Source organism: Cannabis sativa, chromosome 9 (genome assembly GCF_029168945.1).
Source record: "Cannabis sativa cultivar Pink pepper isolate KNU-18-1 chromosome 9, ASM2916894v1, whole genome shotgun sequence".
NCBI lineage: Eukaryota > Viridiplantae > Streptophyta > Magnoliopsida > Rosales > Cannabaceae > Cannabis > Cannabis sativa.
In genome coordinates, this window is record NC_083609.1 from 13,272,390 (window position 1) to 13,291,598 (window position 19,209).

The 19,209-nt window shown below is 42.7% G+C and overlaps 1 protein-coding gene across 1 annotated transcript; it reads right to left on the minus strand.

The window, feature by feature from the left end:
* Positions 1-17,592: 17,592 nt before the first annotated feature.
* Positions 17,593-18,974, minus strand: LOC133031241 (uncharacterized). Its single transcript, XM_061104697.1, has 3 exons — positions 18,775-18,974; positions 18,150-18,717; positions 17,593-18,090 (listed from the first exon to the last, which is right to left on the minus strand). Exons 1-3 carry the CDS (start codon positions 18,972-18,974, stop codon positions 17,593-17,595), a joined length of 1,266 nt encoding a protein of 421 aa, XP_060960680.1.
* Between the last annotated feature and the right edge of the window lie 235 nt (positions 18,975-19,209).

Consider the following 19,209-nt stretch of genomic DNA (forward strand, 5'->3'; position numbering starts at 1 on the left):
TCACGATGTCACCACCATGACACGGGAAAGGTTTCGAGGGAACTCTTCAACGCGAAATACTATAATGAGGCGGTCGAAGCGCCAAGAGGAAAGAGTTCGTTCACGACCCGGCGGTGAGAACATGAGCGTCGAGTATACTACTCGGTTTGATCGGTTGGCGAGGTTAGCCTCGGGAATTGTGCTTAGGCAGACCTTCAGCGGGAAGGAGAAGTATCTGGACGGGTTGAATCCCGAGATCGGGCATGACACGATGATTACCACCGAAGCCGACGGCACCACCTATGCTCGGATGGTGGAGAGAGCCTTGCGGGCGGGGGCGCGGTGGGGTGCATATCGGATTCGGTCGGTACTCGGTTGGTGGCGGGGCTCACCCTCCTCGCATCGGGCTTTAGCGGGGGAGTAGTGGTTCGGCCATTGATCGGAGGAAGAGGGCACCCACTTTGCTTCGGCGGCTCGAGTCGAACAAGAGGTTCGGGGGAACCGAACGAGGAGGAGTCGTCTGGTGGTGCGAGACCCGATTCTCCTATCCCGAGTGCCACTAGGCCGCAAGAGGCATCATCGGGGTGAGTGCAAGGGGCGGGGATGCTTTCATTGTGGCATGCCCGGACACTTCAAGGGGAATGTCCCCGAGCTCGGCCGGAGGCCGCAGGAGCTCCGGCGATACCCACTCCGGCCCGGGGTGTTTGCTATCACGCGAGGGTGATGCGGATGCCGGCCATCGGTTGTTACGGTCAGATTTTTATTAACAACTCGCTTTATTCAGTGCTGTTTGATTCCGGGGCTACACACTCTTATGTGGCGGCCAGAGTCTTTAGTAAGTTGGGTAGACCACTATGATAGATATAAATCGGGGTTTGGAACCCGCTGTTACGGAGGAGAATTGGTTATCTCCGATAGGTGGATTAGGTCATGCCGATCGGGATAGATGGTAGAGAGTTAAGCGGCGATCCGATAGAGATGAGCTTAGTCGAATTCGATATTATTTTAGGAATGGATTTCCTATCTAAATATTCGGCGAGCATTATTTGTAAGAGGAAGATGGTGGTCTTCCAACCGGAAAGTGAAGAGCGTTCGTGTTTGTGGGTTCGGTTCGGGGGATCTCGGATCCGGTGATCTCGGCTATGTCGGCGAGAGTGTGCACGGTGGGTGCTTAGGGTTTACGGCGTGGTGGTGGACACCACTCGGCCGGACACCATTCGGCCGAAGGACATCGAGTGGTTCGGGATTTTTTGGACGTTTTCCGAAGAACTTCCGGTGGTTACCACCTCGGCGGGAGATTGACTTCGTGATTGACTTGGCACCGGGGGTGGATCGGTTTCCAAAGCCCCGTATAGGATGGCTCCGAGTGAACTTAAGGAATTAAAGATTCAGCTCCAGGGTTGCTTGACATAGGGTTCATTCGGCCCGGTGTGTCACCTTGGGGAGCCCGGTTTTGTTCGTGAAGAAGAAGGATGGATCTATGAGGATGTGCATCGACTACGAGAGAGTTGAACAAGCCGACGGTGAAGAATAAATATCCATTACCTAGGATCGATGACTTGTTCGATCGGCTTCCGTGGGAAGACGGTCTTTTCTAAGATTGATCTCCGTTCGGGTTATCATCGGTTGAGAATCCGAGAGGAGGACATTCCAAAGACGGCTTTCCGCCAGGTATGGACACTTTACGAGTTTACGGTTATGTCATTCGGACTAACCAATGCTCTCGGCATTCATGGACACGATGAATAGAGTATTCAAGGATTTCCTCGATATCGTGTGATTGTGTTTATCGACGACATCCTCGTGTACTCTCAGTCAGAAGAGGAGCATGAGTTACATCTTCAGATGGTACTGCAACGACTCCGAGAACATAAGCTCTACGCCAAGTTCAAGAAATGTGAGTTCTGGTTGTCTCAGGTGTCCTTCCTAGGGCACATTGTGAGTAGAGATGGGATCGAGGTGGATCCGGGAAGATTGAATCCGTCGGGGATTGGCCGAGGCAGAAGACGGTGACGAGAGATCGAAGCTTCTTGGGATTAGCCGGTACTACCGTAGGTTCGTGGAGGGTTCTCCAAAATTTCAATGCCCACAACCGAGCTTACAAAGAAGAATCGGCGATTTATACGAGGTCGAGTTAAATGCGAAGCTAGTTTTCGTGAGCTGAAACGAGAGGTTGATTCTTGCTCCGTACTAGCTTTGCCTTCGGACAAGGAGAAGTTCGTAGTCTACCGTGACGCATCCAAAACGGGGTTTGGGGTGCGTATTGATGCAAGCCGATCGGGTTATCGCTTATGCCTCCCGTCGATTAAAGGATTATGAACGGCGATACCGAGCTCATGATTTAGAATTGGCCGCGATGGTTTTTGCACCGAAGATTTGGCGGCATTACCTTTATGGGGAGAAGTGCGAGATCTATACACAGGCCATAAAAGTCTCGAGTATTTCTTTACTCGTAAAGATTTGAACATGAGACAAAGGCGTTGGTTAGAATTAGTGAAGGACTACGATTGCGAGATCCTCTATCATCCGGAAAAGCCAACGTAGTGGCCGATGCCACGAGCGAGAAGAGGTCCCGGGCAAGTAGCTAGCATGGTTCGGATCTCACCTCGGCTAGCGAGAGGATATGGTTAGATCCGGCATTGAGTTTGTGGTAGGTCGGCTTCACAACTTGACGCCGCAATCGATACGGTTAGAAAGAATAAAGGTTGCTCAGACGACAGATCCGGAGTTAGTGAAAATCCGAGATGAGGTATTGGCTGGTCAAGCCAAAGACTTTTCAGTGTCAGATAGTGGGATGCTTTTGTATAAAGCCGGGGTTTGTGTTCCGAACGATTGTGGAATTGAGAAACGAGATCTTTGAGGAGGCTCATTCTACTCCATATTCTCGCGCATCCCGGCACCACCAAGATGTACCAAGATTTGAAACCGTACTTCGGTGGAGCGGTATGAAGAAGAATTTGGTAGAATTCGTATCGAGATGCCTCACGTGTCGGCGAATCAAGTCGAACATCGGAGACCGGCGGGGTTGTTGCAGCCTCTAACCCTACCGAGAATGGAAATGGGAGGATATTACGATGGATTTTGTGGTCGGGTTACCTAGGACCACGGGTTTGCATGATTCCATGCGGGTAGTGGTGGACCGATTTACGAAATGCGCTCATTTCTGCAAATTCGAACAACATTTTCAGTGGATCAGTTGGCAGAACTGTACGTCAGGGAAATAGTGAGACTTCACGGGGTACCGAAGTCTATAGTTTCGGACAGGGATCCGAAATTCACCTCCAAATTTTGGCAAAGTTTGCAACGGGCAATGGGTACGAAGCTGAAATTCAGTACAGCATTCCATCCTCGGACGGATGGTCGATCAGAAAGGACAATTCGGATATTGGAGGATATGTTGAGAGCTGTGTTATGGACTTTGAGGGTTCATGGAGCAAATATCTACGTTGATAGAGTTCTCTTACAACAACGGTTATCGAGTACGATAGGGATGGCTCCCTATGAGCTTGTTGTACGGTAGGAAGTGCGGATCCCCTATCCTTGGGATGAGACGGGGAGAGGAAGTATTTAGGTCCGAGAGTCGGTTCGGCGGACCAATGAGGCAATAGAGAAAATAAAAGCTAGAATGCTTGCCTCACGGAAGCCAGACGGAAGAGTTACGCGAGATCCGAAGCGCGAGGAGATGTTGAGTTCCAAGTAAGGGAACATGTGTTTTTGCGAGTATCTCCGATGAAGCGGGATTAAACGTTTCGGGAAAAGAGGCAAGTTATGCCACTAGGTTTACTGAGGACCTTTCGAGATTCTCGAGAAGATAGGTCGAAGTGGCATATCGGTTAGCATTGCCTCCCGGCCTTATCGGCGGCACAACGTATTCCATGTCTCAATGTTGAGAAAATACGTTTCGGACCCCTCTCATATACTCATGAGAGTCTTCGGCTGACGGACATGTCATATGAGGAACGACGGTGCGGATCACGGATAGAAAGGATAAAGTCCTTCGGAATAAGACCATAGCGTTGGTCAAGGTTCTGCGAGAAACAAGAAGGTGGAGGAAGCCACACGGGAGCTAGAGTCGAGATATGAGAGCTCAATTTCCGAGTTATTCGGAGTTAGATTTCGGGGACGAAATCCTTTTAAGGGGGATAGTTGTAAGCCCGCTTAGTTAATTTGGAAATTAGCGATTGTTTATGTTAATCATGAAATTATTTATAGCTATTTAAATAATTTATCGGCCGTTAATTATGGAATTCAGATATGCATGATTATGTCATCAGTAGTTTTTATATTTCGCATTTCCGGTGTCCGGTATTTTGGAACTCGGCGTTTGGCTCAGTAGAAATCACAACTTAGTATGTTAGTATTTGGGGACGGGTTTTAGACATTGGGAATGTCGGGAATGGCTCTGAATTTAGAATTTCCCAAAAATACCCCTTTTGTGGTTATTATGTGGTTTAGTATGGAGGGGCAAAATGGTCTTTTTGCTGATGATATTTTGTCTTTTAGTGATTATTAATTGGAATAAATGTTTATTTTAATTGTTAATTGTTGGCTGAAATGATTTTGGTTTAAATGGCTTTATTCCTTTTATTTCTTTCATTTTACAACACTTAGAAAAAAAATTGGAAATTTTCAAGAAAACTCTCTCTCTTTTCCTCTCCATTTTCTAGGGTATTTGGGGTGCAAAGCTGGGTTTTTCTTCAATTTTCAAAGCTTGATTCAACCTTAATTTGTGAGCTCTTGATTGTGGTAGGTGATTCTAACTCTTTCTCTTTATTTTCTTGAATAAAATGGTGAAAATGTGAGTAAATGCATGCTTGCTTGAGGTGTTGTTCTTGTGTTTGTGATATGATTTCGAGGTTTAAATCTGTTCAATTGAGTAGAATAGAGCTGGTTATGATGCATGCTAGTTGTGTTGTTCAAAGTCTTGATTTTTAGCTCAAAAATGTGGTTTTCAAAGAGAAATGTCTATGTTCGTTTGCCGTGATATTGTTGATGTTTTTGATTGTTTTCGAGAGGCTTAGTTAAGCTTGTTTAAGTAAGTTTAGATGGATTAGATTGCATGCTAGCTAGGTTTGCTCAAGTTTGAGTTTAGAACTCAAAGCTTGAGCTCTAATGGTGATTTTTGAATTCGTGCAATCTGGGTGGTTGTGTTGCCTTAGAAATGTTCTAGGGGAGGTATAGACGGTGTACGGAAGGTTTCATGTGATTTGGGGTTGAATTGTGCAAGTTATGAATTTTTGAGGTTGCTCGCTGCGAGGAACGGAATTAGGTTGAGCATCCGAATTCGGGATGGGGGATCTGAATTTCCCGAGCAAGATTAGGTTGGGCAACCCGGTCTAGGTTGGGGGATTTTGAGAACCCTAGTTTTCCTCGTTTTTGGGTTTTTAGGGGTATTGTCATGCTTTTTATCGATAGGGAAACTTTTAGTTCCAAGTTTTAGTCTAGGGAAGTGATTTAGCGTGTCACTTATAGCGTTGTGATTTTTATGGTTTAGGAGCCGTGTCATCCGCTCGGCTTCGGTTCCGGTCGGGTTGACCGCACACTTTGAAATCGGAATCCAGGTAAGATTAGTATAACAGTATGCATATGTAGATTACATGTTTAGCGTGCATGTAGGAAGCCTGCTAGATTACATTAGTTATGTATTAGGCTTCGAACCATCCAACCCTGTCACGTCGGTACAGGCTGGAGTATGACCAGCCTCGGAGTATGGCCGGTTCGACCGATCGGTGACACTTGGTTGGTGGTTCGGTGCATTGACCTATCCCGTCGGTACGAGTGGGAGTATGACCAAGCACGGCGGAGTATGGCCAGGTTCGGCCGTCAGGGAGGATACTTGTCAATAGTACCGTCCCCTGAACGTTCAAAACTCAGTACCATGTTGGACATGGCAGTAGTGCTCAGTACCATGTTGGACATGGCAGTAGTGCTCAGTACCATGTTGGACATGGCAGTAGCGGGACTCAGTATCGTGTTGGACACGGCAGTCAGTTTTATGTATGATATTATTATGCTTTTCTTGCGGGTACGTCGACTCACGGTTTATGTTCATGTGTAGGTAAAGGCAAGGCATGGGCGATGGACCGTGAGCGAGCTTATGAGATTGTACATGTCGGGGCGGTTAGGCCTGGAGCGTACGATCCTCGGGACAGCAAGGCTGAGATTTTTGTAACTGTCGTTAGACGACTTTCTTTTTGATGTAATAGTTAGTCAGTTAAAACTTTTGTAAATATTTTTATAAATCGGGATCCCGAGACTTTTGTAAAATGGTTTATAAGTTTAATGAAAAAGCAAAATTTTAATTAATCACGTTTTTCCATAAACCTCGTTGATTAGCAACGAGCTGCACAGTACGTTTAAAAATCACGTAATACGCCTAAGATAGTTAGGGTGTTACAAAAGTAGATTTGTGAAAGGAAAAATTGCTCATAACATCATGATTTGTCAAGATATGGTTTGGGGTTATGATAGAATGTGTGCTAAGTTGGCTTGCCTTTTCATGATAGATATTCAGAAAGCTTAAGATACTCTTGATTGGGATTTTCTTAGAGAAATGTTGGAAGTATTGATGGTGCTTTCCACGGGGTGATTATGACTTGTGTTACTACTCTTTGGTTCTCTTTTTGTATTAATGGTGCTTTCCACTGGTATTTTCATTCCAAGAGGAGTTTAAGATAGTGTGATCTAATTTCACCTCTTCTTTTTGTTGTTGGAATAGAGTATTGTTGACCTCGCTTTTAGCCAACGACAATGAGTCAATTAATAAGCGATAAGAAATGTAATTGAGATAAGGTAAGAACCAGTAAACAATAAAGAACACAAGATTTTAAAGAGGTTCAGCCCCTTTAGTTTGGTAATCGCCTACTCCCCTTAGATTGTATTAACTCATAGACAAAGAATACAGTGTTTCCACTTTTGAAGCTCTCACAATGAAATCTCTGAGTATTTTCTCTTAGATCTCTTCGAAGTTATTCTTTAGACCCCTTTTTACAGTGAGGATGGATTACTATTTATAGGGCTAAATGCATGAGGGAAGGTTTCCCTTTTGCTTACAATATCTATAATTGGTAAGAACACACATTACATATTTAGAATACATAGATTGGGAGATTTAGACAGCTTGCCATATCCCTTTGATACGATCCCTAGATTATAGGAATTGCTTTAGTGCTTCACAATGCAAGTATCAAAACTTCTAAGTCTTGATACATTGTTCAGATCGTCTACCCTTGTCCTGGTCGGTCAGGCATACTCTATCCGTGCAGATGTATGCTGAGCTTTGTTTAGAATATCCCTTCAATAAGATATAGGAAATAGGAGCCATGTGTCACCAGTATGTGTTGTCATGTTATAGTGCAAAAAATGGGATAACATTTGCCCTCAAGTCTGTACGGGACTTCCGATGTCGCATGTAGACTTCACTCATCTCAAGACTGTATTTGAACGGGTGGCACGTGTCTGATGTGCTTGTTGGTGATCTGATGTGATCCTGACCAAGAGTTCCTTCAATTTTCGACTAATTAATGCTCTAATTAAATTGTACCTCGAGATGCGCCAACTATTTGCATGCTTTTGACAGTTACCCTTCTCCAGGTACTTAATTGCTTTTAATTTCTCAATACTTACTTTTATGGAGAAATTGAGGCGCTTGAAATTCGAAATGATTGCACCCTTTCACTAATCTGCTTAAAAATAGGGCAAAAAATCCCAATAAACCACTTTTAGTATTTTTCTTGTTTAGTGAATTCAGAGCAAAAAAAAAACCTTTCTCTCTCGAATACTTCATGAAATTAGTAGAAAGAGTCGATCAGCGTCATTCGATCAACCTCAAAGCTTCGAATAGTGAGTAAGTTTCTCATCTTTTTCTCCTTTGATGCTTGAATCTTCAATTTTTTGGGTTTCCATTGTAGAATATTCAATAGTCTTGACTTGTTTTAGGAAAACTGTAGAGAATCTAGGTTTAGAACTATGAAACTTTGACTGTAGTAGATCATATAACTTGATTGTTGTGGCATTCTAACTTTAACTTCACAATATTCGTCTCACTTTTCCAATTCGGAGTTTAGTGACGATTAACTCTTAATTCGAGGTTTTGAAATTCTGGGTTATGAACCTAAATCACGCGAAATTTTCATCGTTTTAATTTTTTGATTAGACATGGTCAATATATTTTTCTTGTTTTTGTTCGATATCCTAGCTAAAAACTCATCTTGTGTCTTATCTTTTGTAGATGAACCCTGGTGAGTTTTGGGGAGGAGAACACCATATTGACCAGGATCTTCCCCAACTTTTGCACGAGGATCAACCTCATCTTTGCGCTAGTCTGTCCTCCTCGAGTGACAGACTTTCTAACTCAAGTTTCGAAAACTTGGAAGTAAGTAGTGAGGGTAAACCTTCCTAAGAACCCGAGGTATAGCACCATTTTTATTCCAAGCAGATCGCAGGTGAAGGCTACGGGCAGTTCATTTGGGAACTCAGGAAGGGGTGGAGACGTTACCTTTTGTCCAACTAGACATATATCGTCTGACGAGACGTAACTGATACCATTCCTGTGGGCCATCCAAGTTCTGGTGCCTTTGGCATTCCCATTGCTTCTCCTACCGTGACCGTTGCACAGCATACCAATCAACTGTTGGGTTTTATGCCCTAAATAAAACTCATTTCAATATAATCAGATTTACTTATTAATATAGATAAGAAATAACATTTAATGTTTCATGGTTCACATGATTTATTTCATGATTATATGTACATAATGTATGAATTCATCTGAAACCCTTTTCACATACTTGATCCTGTTTATTGTGCCGTCAACACATTGGAAAGTAAACATGACTATGTGAATAAAGTTTCCTAGATTTATCAGACATAGGGTTTTACTGATATGATAATCTACAACAGAGTTTACTTGCATTTGGAGAAGTGCTATGTTCTTTCCAGAGCATTGGTTAAAGTAAAGCTCAGGTTGGATGCATGGAGTATGCATCGGAAGGGACCGATATTGAACTTTGACTTAGATTTATTAAACTTACCGTAATATCTATTCAAGTAAATATCGCCTAGTTGATCCTAGATCAAATGTTCTTAATCCTGTTATGATTAGGCTCAATCTTGAAAGGCTATTCGTGTTCTTTGATTTGTTAGTTAAGCCTACTTTTAGGTCAGGGTGATACGTACATTTTGGGAACACGGTAGTGCAATTGAGTGGGAGCGCTAGCATAAACATGGAATCTATAGCTTCTATCTGGCGAATAGTAAGCAAAGGATGATCTCCTTCGAGCTTGACCAAACGAACATAAATGGTGGAGTACTCATTTCCCATAAGCTGAAATATCATTTATACGGGGTCAAGTGTTTTAAGGATAAAATACATTGTAGGGTGTAACGGTAATCTAATCCCTTTACAGTGTAGATTATTCATATAGAGGATCATTGATCACATTAGGATTATAACAATGGATAACTAATGATGCGTCTATATGGTGGAACATATAGAGCATTCTATATAACTGAGAGTGCAATTCTAAGTTCTATGCGTGGATTCAATGAAGATTAATAAGTTAGTGAATTTTAGTAATAAATTCTTGATCTACTTATTGGAAGCTCGGTTATATAGACCCATGGTTCCCGCACTAGTTGAGATAATATTGCTTGTAAGACTCATATAATTGGTTTTGATTAATCAATTATAATTCTCAAATTAGACTATGTCTATTTGTGAAATTTTCACTAAGTAAGGGCGAAATTGTAAAGAAAGAGTTTATAAGGGCATATTTGTTAATTATGATACTTTGTATGGTTCAATTAATAAATATGATAAATGACAATATTATTTAATAATTATTTATAGTTATTAAATAGTTAGAATTGGCATTTAAATGGTTGAATTAGAAAATTGGCGTTTTTGAGAAAATCAGATGCAGAATTGAGAAAACTGTAAAATTGCAAAAAGTGAGGCCCAAATCCACTAGTATAGGGCCGGCCACTTTTGTAGGAAATTTAAACTGATATTTTCATTATTTTAATGCCAAATAATTCAAACCTAACTCTAGTGGAATGCTATAAATAGATAGTGAAGGCTTCAGAAAAAATAACACTTAAATTTTCTATTTTTCCTTCAGAGAAAAACCTAAGCCTTCTCTCTCCCTGTCTTTGGCCGAACCCACTCTCTCTCTCTTCTTCCTTGAATTTCGAAATTCTTAGTGTATGAGTAGTGCCCACACACATCTAGTGATACCTCAATCATAGTGAGGAAGATCGTGAAGAAAGACTTTAAGCAAGAAGGAGTTTCAGCATCAAAGATTCAGAGAAAGAGATCCAGGTTCAGATATTGATAATGCTCTGCTACAGAAAGGAATCAAGGGCTAGATATCTGAACGGAAGGAGTCATTATATTCCGCTGCACCCAATGTAAGGTTTCTTTAACTTTATATGTGTTTATTTCATCGTTTTAGAAAGTTCATATTTATGGTGTTAATAAACATACTTGTGAGTAGATCTAAGATCCTGGTAAAATAATTTCCAACATCAACCACCGTCCAGGGGTAGGATGATGGTCCGCACAAAATAAACTATGTGGAAGATTGCTGCAGCTGACCCTCACATGGCTTGGCACGCCACGATGCCGAGAGCTGAACAAGCTCGGCGTGCTGTTGAGGAAGAGGATTACGAAGGGGACATTGAAGTCTAGGAAATAGAGGATCAGGGAGAGGTCCGTCCTGATAGTTCCTCTGAGGCTGAGGAGGATGGAGTTGCTCAGCCTTTGCGGTTCGAAGGCTACAATGAGGCCGGGGAACCAGTGTCTGAGGCTGATGATGTCCTGGTAGAAGGTGATGACTACGTCACCGAGGAGTACGCCGAGGCAGTTCCTCAAAGGAGGCAAGGTGCCTTTAGGACTCGGTGGGTGTGTCCCCTATCTATTGTAACTCAGGCCCAGTTGAGGAGTTTAGAGAAGGATGTATACCTGGGCAGTGTCGAATGCTTTTTCCTTTCTTCAAATCATCGGGCAACTAATCTAAGGGAGGGATACTGTGCCTGGTCGGGTGCTCACACCAACCAAGGTGCGATGCTGCCTCTACATTCGTACTTCAAAAAGATTGCAGACTATTACCACCTCTGGCCGACTAAGCTCACACCCAAGGGCATCAAGTACTTATCTGCCCTGTTCATCCTCTATGCCACTCAAGGATAAGGTGAGTCGTCTCTGCACAACACCAATTGGCTTTTTGACCTGAAGTCGATTCTCAAGCAGAGCAGGTCGGGGTATTTTTACTTCTCTCAGATGGATGATAAGTGGCTGAAGGGTACCGTAGACCCTGCAGTCAACAGAATAGGGTACTTCGTGGACGAGTACTACTTTGTGACGTGCATGGAGACCGTCCACACTCGGTTCTAGCAGATTCCTTCGTACTGCCGCCATCCTTTCACGTTGAAACATAGGGAGAGGGCACAAAAAATTGTCCAACTGCCAGAGGATGCTCAGAATATCACTTTGTTGACCACTGAGGCCAACTTTGTGAAGTACAAGCTCTATCTGGACGATTTTGTGCCAAAGCACGTGAAGCAGAAGAAGAAGTCCAAGCTGAGTCGATCTGAGGATGCCGAGCAGGTGAAAGAGCTCATTCAACTTAAGCATGAGGCTAAGTTGAAGGGAGGTGTTGGAGCCAAAAAGTATGCTCAAGAATATTCAGAGCAGGAGCATGATGCTCAATAATATTCAGAGCAGAAGAGGTCGAGCAAGAAGAGGATAGCTCCCCCGACCGAGCAAGCACCAATAGAAGATGCTATCAAGATTAAAGAACCTAGTATGCTTGCTCAGCCACCAAACCCTGTAGAGGGAAAAGGAAAAGCAGTCCTGGTGGAGGAAGAAGATTCCTCAAATGATGATGCTCCATCTGTGATTGTTTGAGAGAATTCCCCTGCTAGCGTGCAGAGTACTTCAACTTGCATTTACTTTTCTGATTTTTATGCCTTCACATATTTTATATTTCCTCTAACTGCGTTGTTTTATATGTCCAGAGATGTCTTAGAAGATGATTCAAGCCTTGAAGAAAAGAGTAGGGGACAGCTCGGGCTCGTCTCCTCTAGCCAAGAGGTCTAAGGGTGGTGAGACTCCGTCTAAGGAGAAGGCGCTAGTGGACGAGGTCATTGACCTTTTCAAGGAGCGACCCGCGGTGGAACTCCCAACTCAGAAGGTCTCAAAGTCCAAGAGTTCCAGAGGAGAGAGCTCGGACGGACCTGAATAAGTTAGGGCTGGATCCGAACAAATTAGGGCCGGATCTAAATAAGTTAAGGCCCCTTCGACAACCCTGGCGCTGTGCACGAAGGCTAGGAGAGGCAAAGACATGCTTCAACACTATTTGACCCAGTCACTTCCTGAAGTGAACGACCAGCTGTTCGGAGTGGAAAACGAGTTATCCTTGGAACTGGTCTTAGGAGGAGTTTTGAAGGAAGTTACTCAAGTAAAATTCCTTCTTTTTATTTCATTCTCTTTTGGATAGCTCGAGTTTTAACACATTTGTCGTGCAAGTTGATGTGAAAATGGCTTATGCTTACTCTTGAGCCAAATCAGTTACTGTCAAGAACCTTGCCACCACCAACACGATGCAGAGGGATCTGGACTTGGCCAAGAAGGAAACTGAGGATATGCGGAACCAGCTCGATGTCGTGAGGAAAGAACTCAGGGAGGTAAACAAGAAGCTTCTTTCTACCAACACCAAAGTTGATGAGCTGACTAAAGAGTTGCAAGATATGCCTTCGACCGAGCAACAGGAGGCTGACAATGTTTCTCTATCCCAAGAGGTCAATTGTCTCAAGGATGAGAGGGAGAGTCTCCAAAATCTTCTTAACAAACTGGAGGAGGATGTTAAGAATAAAAAGACCAGGGAGGAGGAACTTGTGAAGGAGGTCAGAGATAAGAAGTCCAGGGTGGAGGAGCTCGAGAAGGAGGTGGATGTTTTGGAGACAACTGCCCTTGAGGTTTTCTATGACTTTTGGAAGGCCAATCCCGAAGGAAACTTTGATTACCTTTGTGATTCCAAGGACATGTATCTTAATTTCTGCATGGCCCAGGCAGCCAAGGAAAACCCCAAGGTGACCACCTCTACAGCTCCCACCGACCAGAACATCGAAGTTCCTGCCCTCCAGACTGATGATCCTCCAGCTCCTTCAGACCAAATTGATCCATATCAAGAACCTGAGACTCCTGCTGTCTGAATGTCTTTCTTCTCTTTTTATATGTCTGTTCGGCCTATAGGCCTTCTTTTAAGACAAAATGACCGGCCAAGCGGTTTTTAAACTTGGAATATATTTTTCAATTTTAAGACAACTGGCTGACTAGGCAACCTTTAATCCCGGGTTTACGTGCTTTGTTATCTTTAATGATTGTCGTTCCTTGTTACGATCATTGTGCAACTATTTTTTTTTTCATGCTTGTTATTTGTTTTTACTAATGCTATGTACGGGTATAGTTTCCCCTAAGTGACCGAGCAGACTTTTGACTCTTGGTCACTTGCATTTTACAAGTATGATTTTTGTCTATTCAGATCTATGGGTTCGAGCAGACCTTTGTACGCATTTAATGGTAAATTTATAACTTGCTAACAGAATTGACACAATTTGAATTTAAATAGACATTTTTATTCATTTATTGATCGGAACATATTTGTTACTGTAGTAACTTACACAAAAGCTATTATATTGATCTAACCCGATCTTTAGCTTAATTTAAATAAAACAAATTGCATTAAATAAAAATTGTACTTTCATAGGTGGTCATCTGATCTGAGTACGTTATCATTTCGTACTTAAAATGGTCACCCGACCTCGTACTTTTACTGGTAGTATTTTCTCAAATGTTCCCCATTCCAGTTCTTGGTACCATAACGAGTTGCATGTTTTTATCATACTTACCAACTTTGTATGCCTTGGTTCTAGAACTTCAACTACCTGATATGGCCCTTACCTATCGTACTTTCTTTAGTGTTTAGTAATACTCTTCTAAGGACCATATCTCTCACAAAAAACTTCTGTGCCTTTACTTGTTTATTGAATTATCAAGCCACTTTTTTTTTGATCGGCCACCAATTTTAGGCTTGCTGCAGGTCATTTTTCTTCGGTTTCGTCAAGTGATTCTGCTAGAAGTGCATGGTTAGCTTCTTGGTCGTAGGTCAATCTTTTGTGGGACGAAGGTTCTAAGTCTACGGGCAGCATAACTTCATAACCATATGCCATAACAAATGGAGTCTATCTGGTCGTTATATTTTAAGTTGTGCAGTAAGACCATAATACTACTGGAAGTTCTTTTGGCCAATTCCCTTTAGCATCTTCAAGTCGCTTCTTTAAAGTGTCTTTAAGTGTCTTGTTGACTGCTTTGACCTAATCGTTTGCTGGGGGATGTGGTGCTACGGAGAAACTTCTTATGATTCCATGGTTTGTATAGAATTCAGTGAACAATTGACTATCAAACTGTGTGCTATTGTCTGAGACTACTTTTTACGATAGTCTGAACTAGCATATTATATTTTTCACCACAAAGTTAAGTACTTTCTAGGATGTTATTGTTGCCAATAGCTCGAATTCTGTCCATTTAGTAAAATAGTCCACTACAACCACCACATATTGTACTCCTCCTTTACCTGTAGGCAATTTTTCGATCAGGTCAATTCCCCAAATAGCAAAAGGCTAAGGACTTTACATCTGAGTTAGTTCGTTGGGCGGTGCACAAGGTATCTTTGAAAATCTTTAGCGTTTGTCACATTTCTTAATGTAGGCCTTTGAATCTTCAATTATGGTCGACCAGAAATACCCTTGCCTTAGTATTTTCTTTGATAGACTTTGCCCGACTGCGTGGTTTCCACAAAATCCATCGTGTACTGCAGACAAAAGTCGTGCAGCTTCTTCTTGTGTAACACATGTGAGTAATGGCATTGAGAATCCCCTTCTATACATGACTCCTTCTACGATGATGTATTGTGCAGCCTTTCTCCTCATCTTCTGAGCTTCGTTTCTATTACTTGGGAGTTCTCCAGTGTTGAGGTAGGCTGCTATTGGTGTCATCCAGTTTGAAGATGTGTCAATCATCTCAATTTTTTTTGCATAGGTGATGTTGGGTTCTTCAAGAAATTGAATTGGGATTAGATTAGCCTTAGCAATTATATTACTCCTTGTAAGTCGGGCTAAGGCATCAGTAGTTGTATTTTCTTCTCTTTGAATTTGCTTGAGGACATAGCTCTTGAATTGTGCAAGCAGGTCATGTATTTTGCTTAGATATGCTATCATTTTTTCTCCCCAAGCTTCGTACTCCCCAGATACATGATTTACTACAAACTGTGAGAAACTGTAGATCTCAATGTGTTCGGCGTGTAGTTCTCGAGCAAGTTTTAGGCTGGCAATGAGGGCCTCATATTCTGCTTCATTGTTGGATGCTCTGAACCCAAATTTGATTGCCCCGTGTAAGTGTTACCCCCCAGGTGTGACAAGGGCAATTCTTGTACCGGAAAGTTGATCTGTAGCTGACCCATCTACGTGTAATTTCCAAGTAGGTTTGTCTTCGTTGTTGCTCGATTGAGGTTCTTGCACTGGCTCCGAGTTTTTTTTTTTGAAATGCTTTCTTCTTTGCCCATACACTCAACTACAAAGTCTGCTAAAGCTTGTCCTTTGATTGTTGTTCCAGGTTGGAAGATTATTTCGTACTGGCCCAATTCCACCGCCCATTTGAGTAACCATCCAAAGGCGTTAGGTTTTTGTAATACTTGGTGTAATGGTTGGTTAGTGTACACCCAAATAGGATGAGCTTGAAAGTAAGGCCTTAGCTTCCTTATTGCTAAGATTAGGCAATAAGTGAGCTTTTCTATCAGCAGATATCGTCCTTCAGCTTCAACAAGTCTTTAACTGATGTAGCAGACCGGATGCTGGATATTGTTTTCTTCCCTGATCAGCACGACACTTTCAGCATGTTCTGTAACAGCTAGGTATATCCCTGGTTATTCTCCGTTGAGAGGTTTTAAGAGTACGGGAGGTTTTGCAAGTTGTCTTTTTAGCTCTTGAAAAGCATTCTTGCAATCCTCTGTCCATTCAAATTTCTTATTTCCTTCCATGTTGTTGAAGAAAGGAACACACTTGTTTGTTGACTTTGAAACAAATCTACTGAGTGGGGCTATCTGACCAGTTAAACTTCGGACTTCTTCGGTTTTTGTAGGCGATTTCATATCCAGGAGGGCTTGAATTTTTTTTGGATTGGCTTCGATACCCCGGGCATTAACAATAAAACTAAGAAACTTACCCGAGCTGACTTTGGAGGAGCATTTTAAGGGATTGAGTTTCATGTTGTATTTCCTGAGGAGTTTGAAGCATTCGTCCAAGTTATCTATATGCCCCCAGCCTTCCTAGATTTGATGAGTATGTCATCCATGTATACCTCCATATTTCGTCCAATCTGGTCTTTGAACATTTTTTTACCAATCTTTAGTATGTAGCCCCAACGTTCTTTAGACCAAATGGCATGACCTTATAACAGTGTAGACCCATATCTGTTTGGAAACTTGTATGTTCTTGGTCCGGTAGATGCATTATAATTTGATTATACCCCGAATAAGCATCCATAAAGCTTAGGATCTCGTGCCCGGGTGTTGCATCTACGAGCTTATCTATTCTTGGAAGTGGAAAATAGTTTTTAGGGCACGCCTTGTTGAGGTCGGTGAAGTCAATACGTACTCTCCCTTTTTTGTTGGGCTTGGGTACCAGTGCGGGGTTAGCTACCTAGGCCAGGTAGAAAGCCTCAATGATGAAGTTGTTATTGCCCAGCTTTTCTACCTCTTCTTTTAATACTCTTTCTCGTTCTTTGTCCAACAATCTTCTTTTTTACTAAACGGGCCAGAAGTTCGCATCAATGTTTAGGGCATGTGAAATTATAGAAGGATCGATACCGACCATGTCCTCATGTGAGAAGGCAAAAATGTCTAGGTTTGCTCTTAGAAATTTTATCAAAGATGATTTTACTTCAAGCAACAAACCTTTTCCAATTTTGAGTTTCCTGGTCGGGACATTCGGGTCAATTTCTATCTCTTCCAATTCTTCCACTGGCCTAACATTTATATTTGGTTCCCCAAGTCGGGGATCCACCTCTTCATCCCCGCCTTGGGCGGTTCCCTATTTGGCAATATTTTTTCCCCTGTCCGAACTCTGGCCAAAGGATTCTTCCTTTTTGGCCTTGTTCAGGGCAAGGTTGTAACATTCTCGTGCAACTTTTTGTTTCATCTTAGGCACCCTACCCCATTATTTATTAGGAACTTGATGCACGAATGGAAAACTGATGTAACAGCTTTTAAGTCATATAAGGTTGGTCAGCCTAACATAACGTTAAAGGCTAATGAAACATCAATTACCAGGAATTGTGCCATCACAGTTATGCTCCTTAGAGCTTTTCCAATAGTGAGGGGGTAGACGAAGTCGCCCTAAAGGTGCAACACTCTCGCTGGAGAAATCATATACCGACTGGGTACAGCGGGTTAGATCTTTGAGTTGGAGCCCCATTTTCTCATAAGGTGTTTTGAACAGAATATTTGATGAGGCTCCATTATCTATCATTGTCCGGGCCATTGTTTTATTTGTTATTTATACCTCCACGACTAATGGATCATTGTGCGGGAAGCGAACATTGACAACATCTTTTTCAATGAAAGTTATAGTGGGTTCTCCTACCTGTGGCATTTTTGGCTTTCTTTCTTCTATGGCTAGAACCACTTCCATTGGTTTGTGTTGTAAAGTTTGGACATACCTCTCCCGAGCTTTGCCCGAATCTCCAGCAATATGTGGGCCCCCAATGATAACTTGTAAATGTTCGTCCACTGGTGGAGGCAGTAATAGGTCTTGGGCTGTCCGTTGATTCTGGTCAGCCTTAACATACTTTTGCACGTGCGGGTTATTTTTCCTTATCAACAATTCAATTTCTCGCTTCATGTTGTTACACTCATTAGTGTCATGGCCATAGTCTCCATGAAAATGGCAAAATTTGGACATGTCCTGCTTTTCTTTGTCCTTTTTCATGGGAGTACGTTTTTTGTACGGGACTACAGACTGAGTCACCATGTAGATCGTCTCCAGGTTGTCAGTCTAGACAGAGAAAGTAGTGAACTTAGAAGGATTTTCTCTAGGGGTCTATTTGGTTTTGCCTGCGAACTTTCCCTTTTCCTATTGCCTTGTCTGCCGTTGTTATTAGATCTTTTGCCGCCCGAATTTAAACTACTAGGGTACTGGGGGTTTTGAGCAGACACCCCTACCGAGGGAACCTGTGGTTGGCCCGGTCTAAGCTCGACATCCGCCAGTTGAATGGCCTCTTTAAGTTTGATGAAATCGCTTGCTCGATCAAGAAAATTCACCATAGAGTCTACAGGGACACTTCTCTTGATATCTTTCCATAGTTCTCTGAGCACTTCGATGCCCCCCAGTATTATGGCCAGCCTCCCCTCTTCAGTTAATCGTGCAACTTTCATAGCCTCTGTCATGAATCTGCTTATGTAGGCTCGGAGAGGCTCTCTTGATCTTTGCTTCACTTCGACCAAGTCTTCTAAATGCAATGGGAGTTGGCGAGAAGAAGAGAATTGTGCATGAAACACTGAGGAGAAGGCTTTCCAGGAGTTGAACCTTCCTGGTGGTAACTGGAAATACCACTGTTGTGCGGCTTTTGAAAGTGTGGCAGGGAATACTCTACACCGCACATCTCCTCGACCCCTTGGAAATCTATTTGCATTTCAAAAATACTTGAGGTGTGATAAGGGATCTTCTTTCCCTGTGTACATCTTCCAGGTCGGCATTTTGAACTTGAGGGGTAGCTCTAGGACATTGATGTCAGGAGTGAAGGGTGATCCGCGTGCTTGGTTTAACTCGAGATCAGTGAATTTTTGGCTGGCCAGGCCTTGGAACATATTTTTCAATTCATCCAATTGTGCTTGCATAGACGGGTGAACTAGTTCAGCCTCTTGGCCGACTTGTGTCATATCAGGATCTCTTAAAGTTGGGTGCCGGATTCGAATACCGGGCTGAGTGGCTGGTTGAACATATTGTTCGTCCAGACCCAACCTTCTATTAAAATCATCTCAAAGATTATGAGCTGTCCCCAGTCTGTTGAATACTGAAACACCAGGCTGTCTTAGTGACTGGTTGGTTTGGCCGGTCAGCTGGCTAGAACCGTTAGTTTGGATGGAGTTATTAGGTATAACTCCACTTGATGAA

Bases quoted from the DNA above. Each gene is read 5' to 3' on its own strand.
- LOC133031241 (XM_061104697.1), bottom strand. From the start codon at position 18,974: ATGACACAAGTCGGCCAAGAGGCTGAACTAGTTCACCCGTCTATGCAA. The intron at 18,718-18,774 runs GTACACAGGGAA...AAATGCAAATAG, and splicing joins AAAATGCCGACCTGGAAGAT to ATTTCCAAGGGGTCGAGGAG. The intron at 18,091-18,149 runs GCAAAACCAAAT...TTCTCTGTCTAG, and splicing joins GGAAAAGGGAAAGTTCGCAG to ACTGACAACCTGGAGACGAT.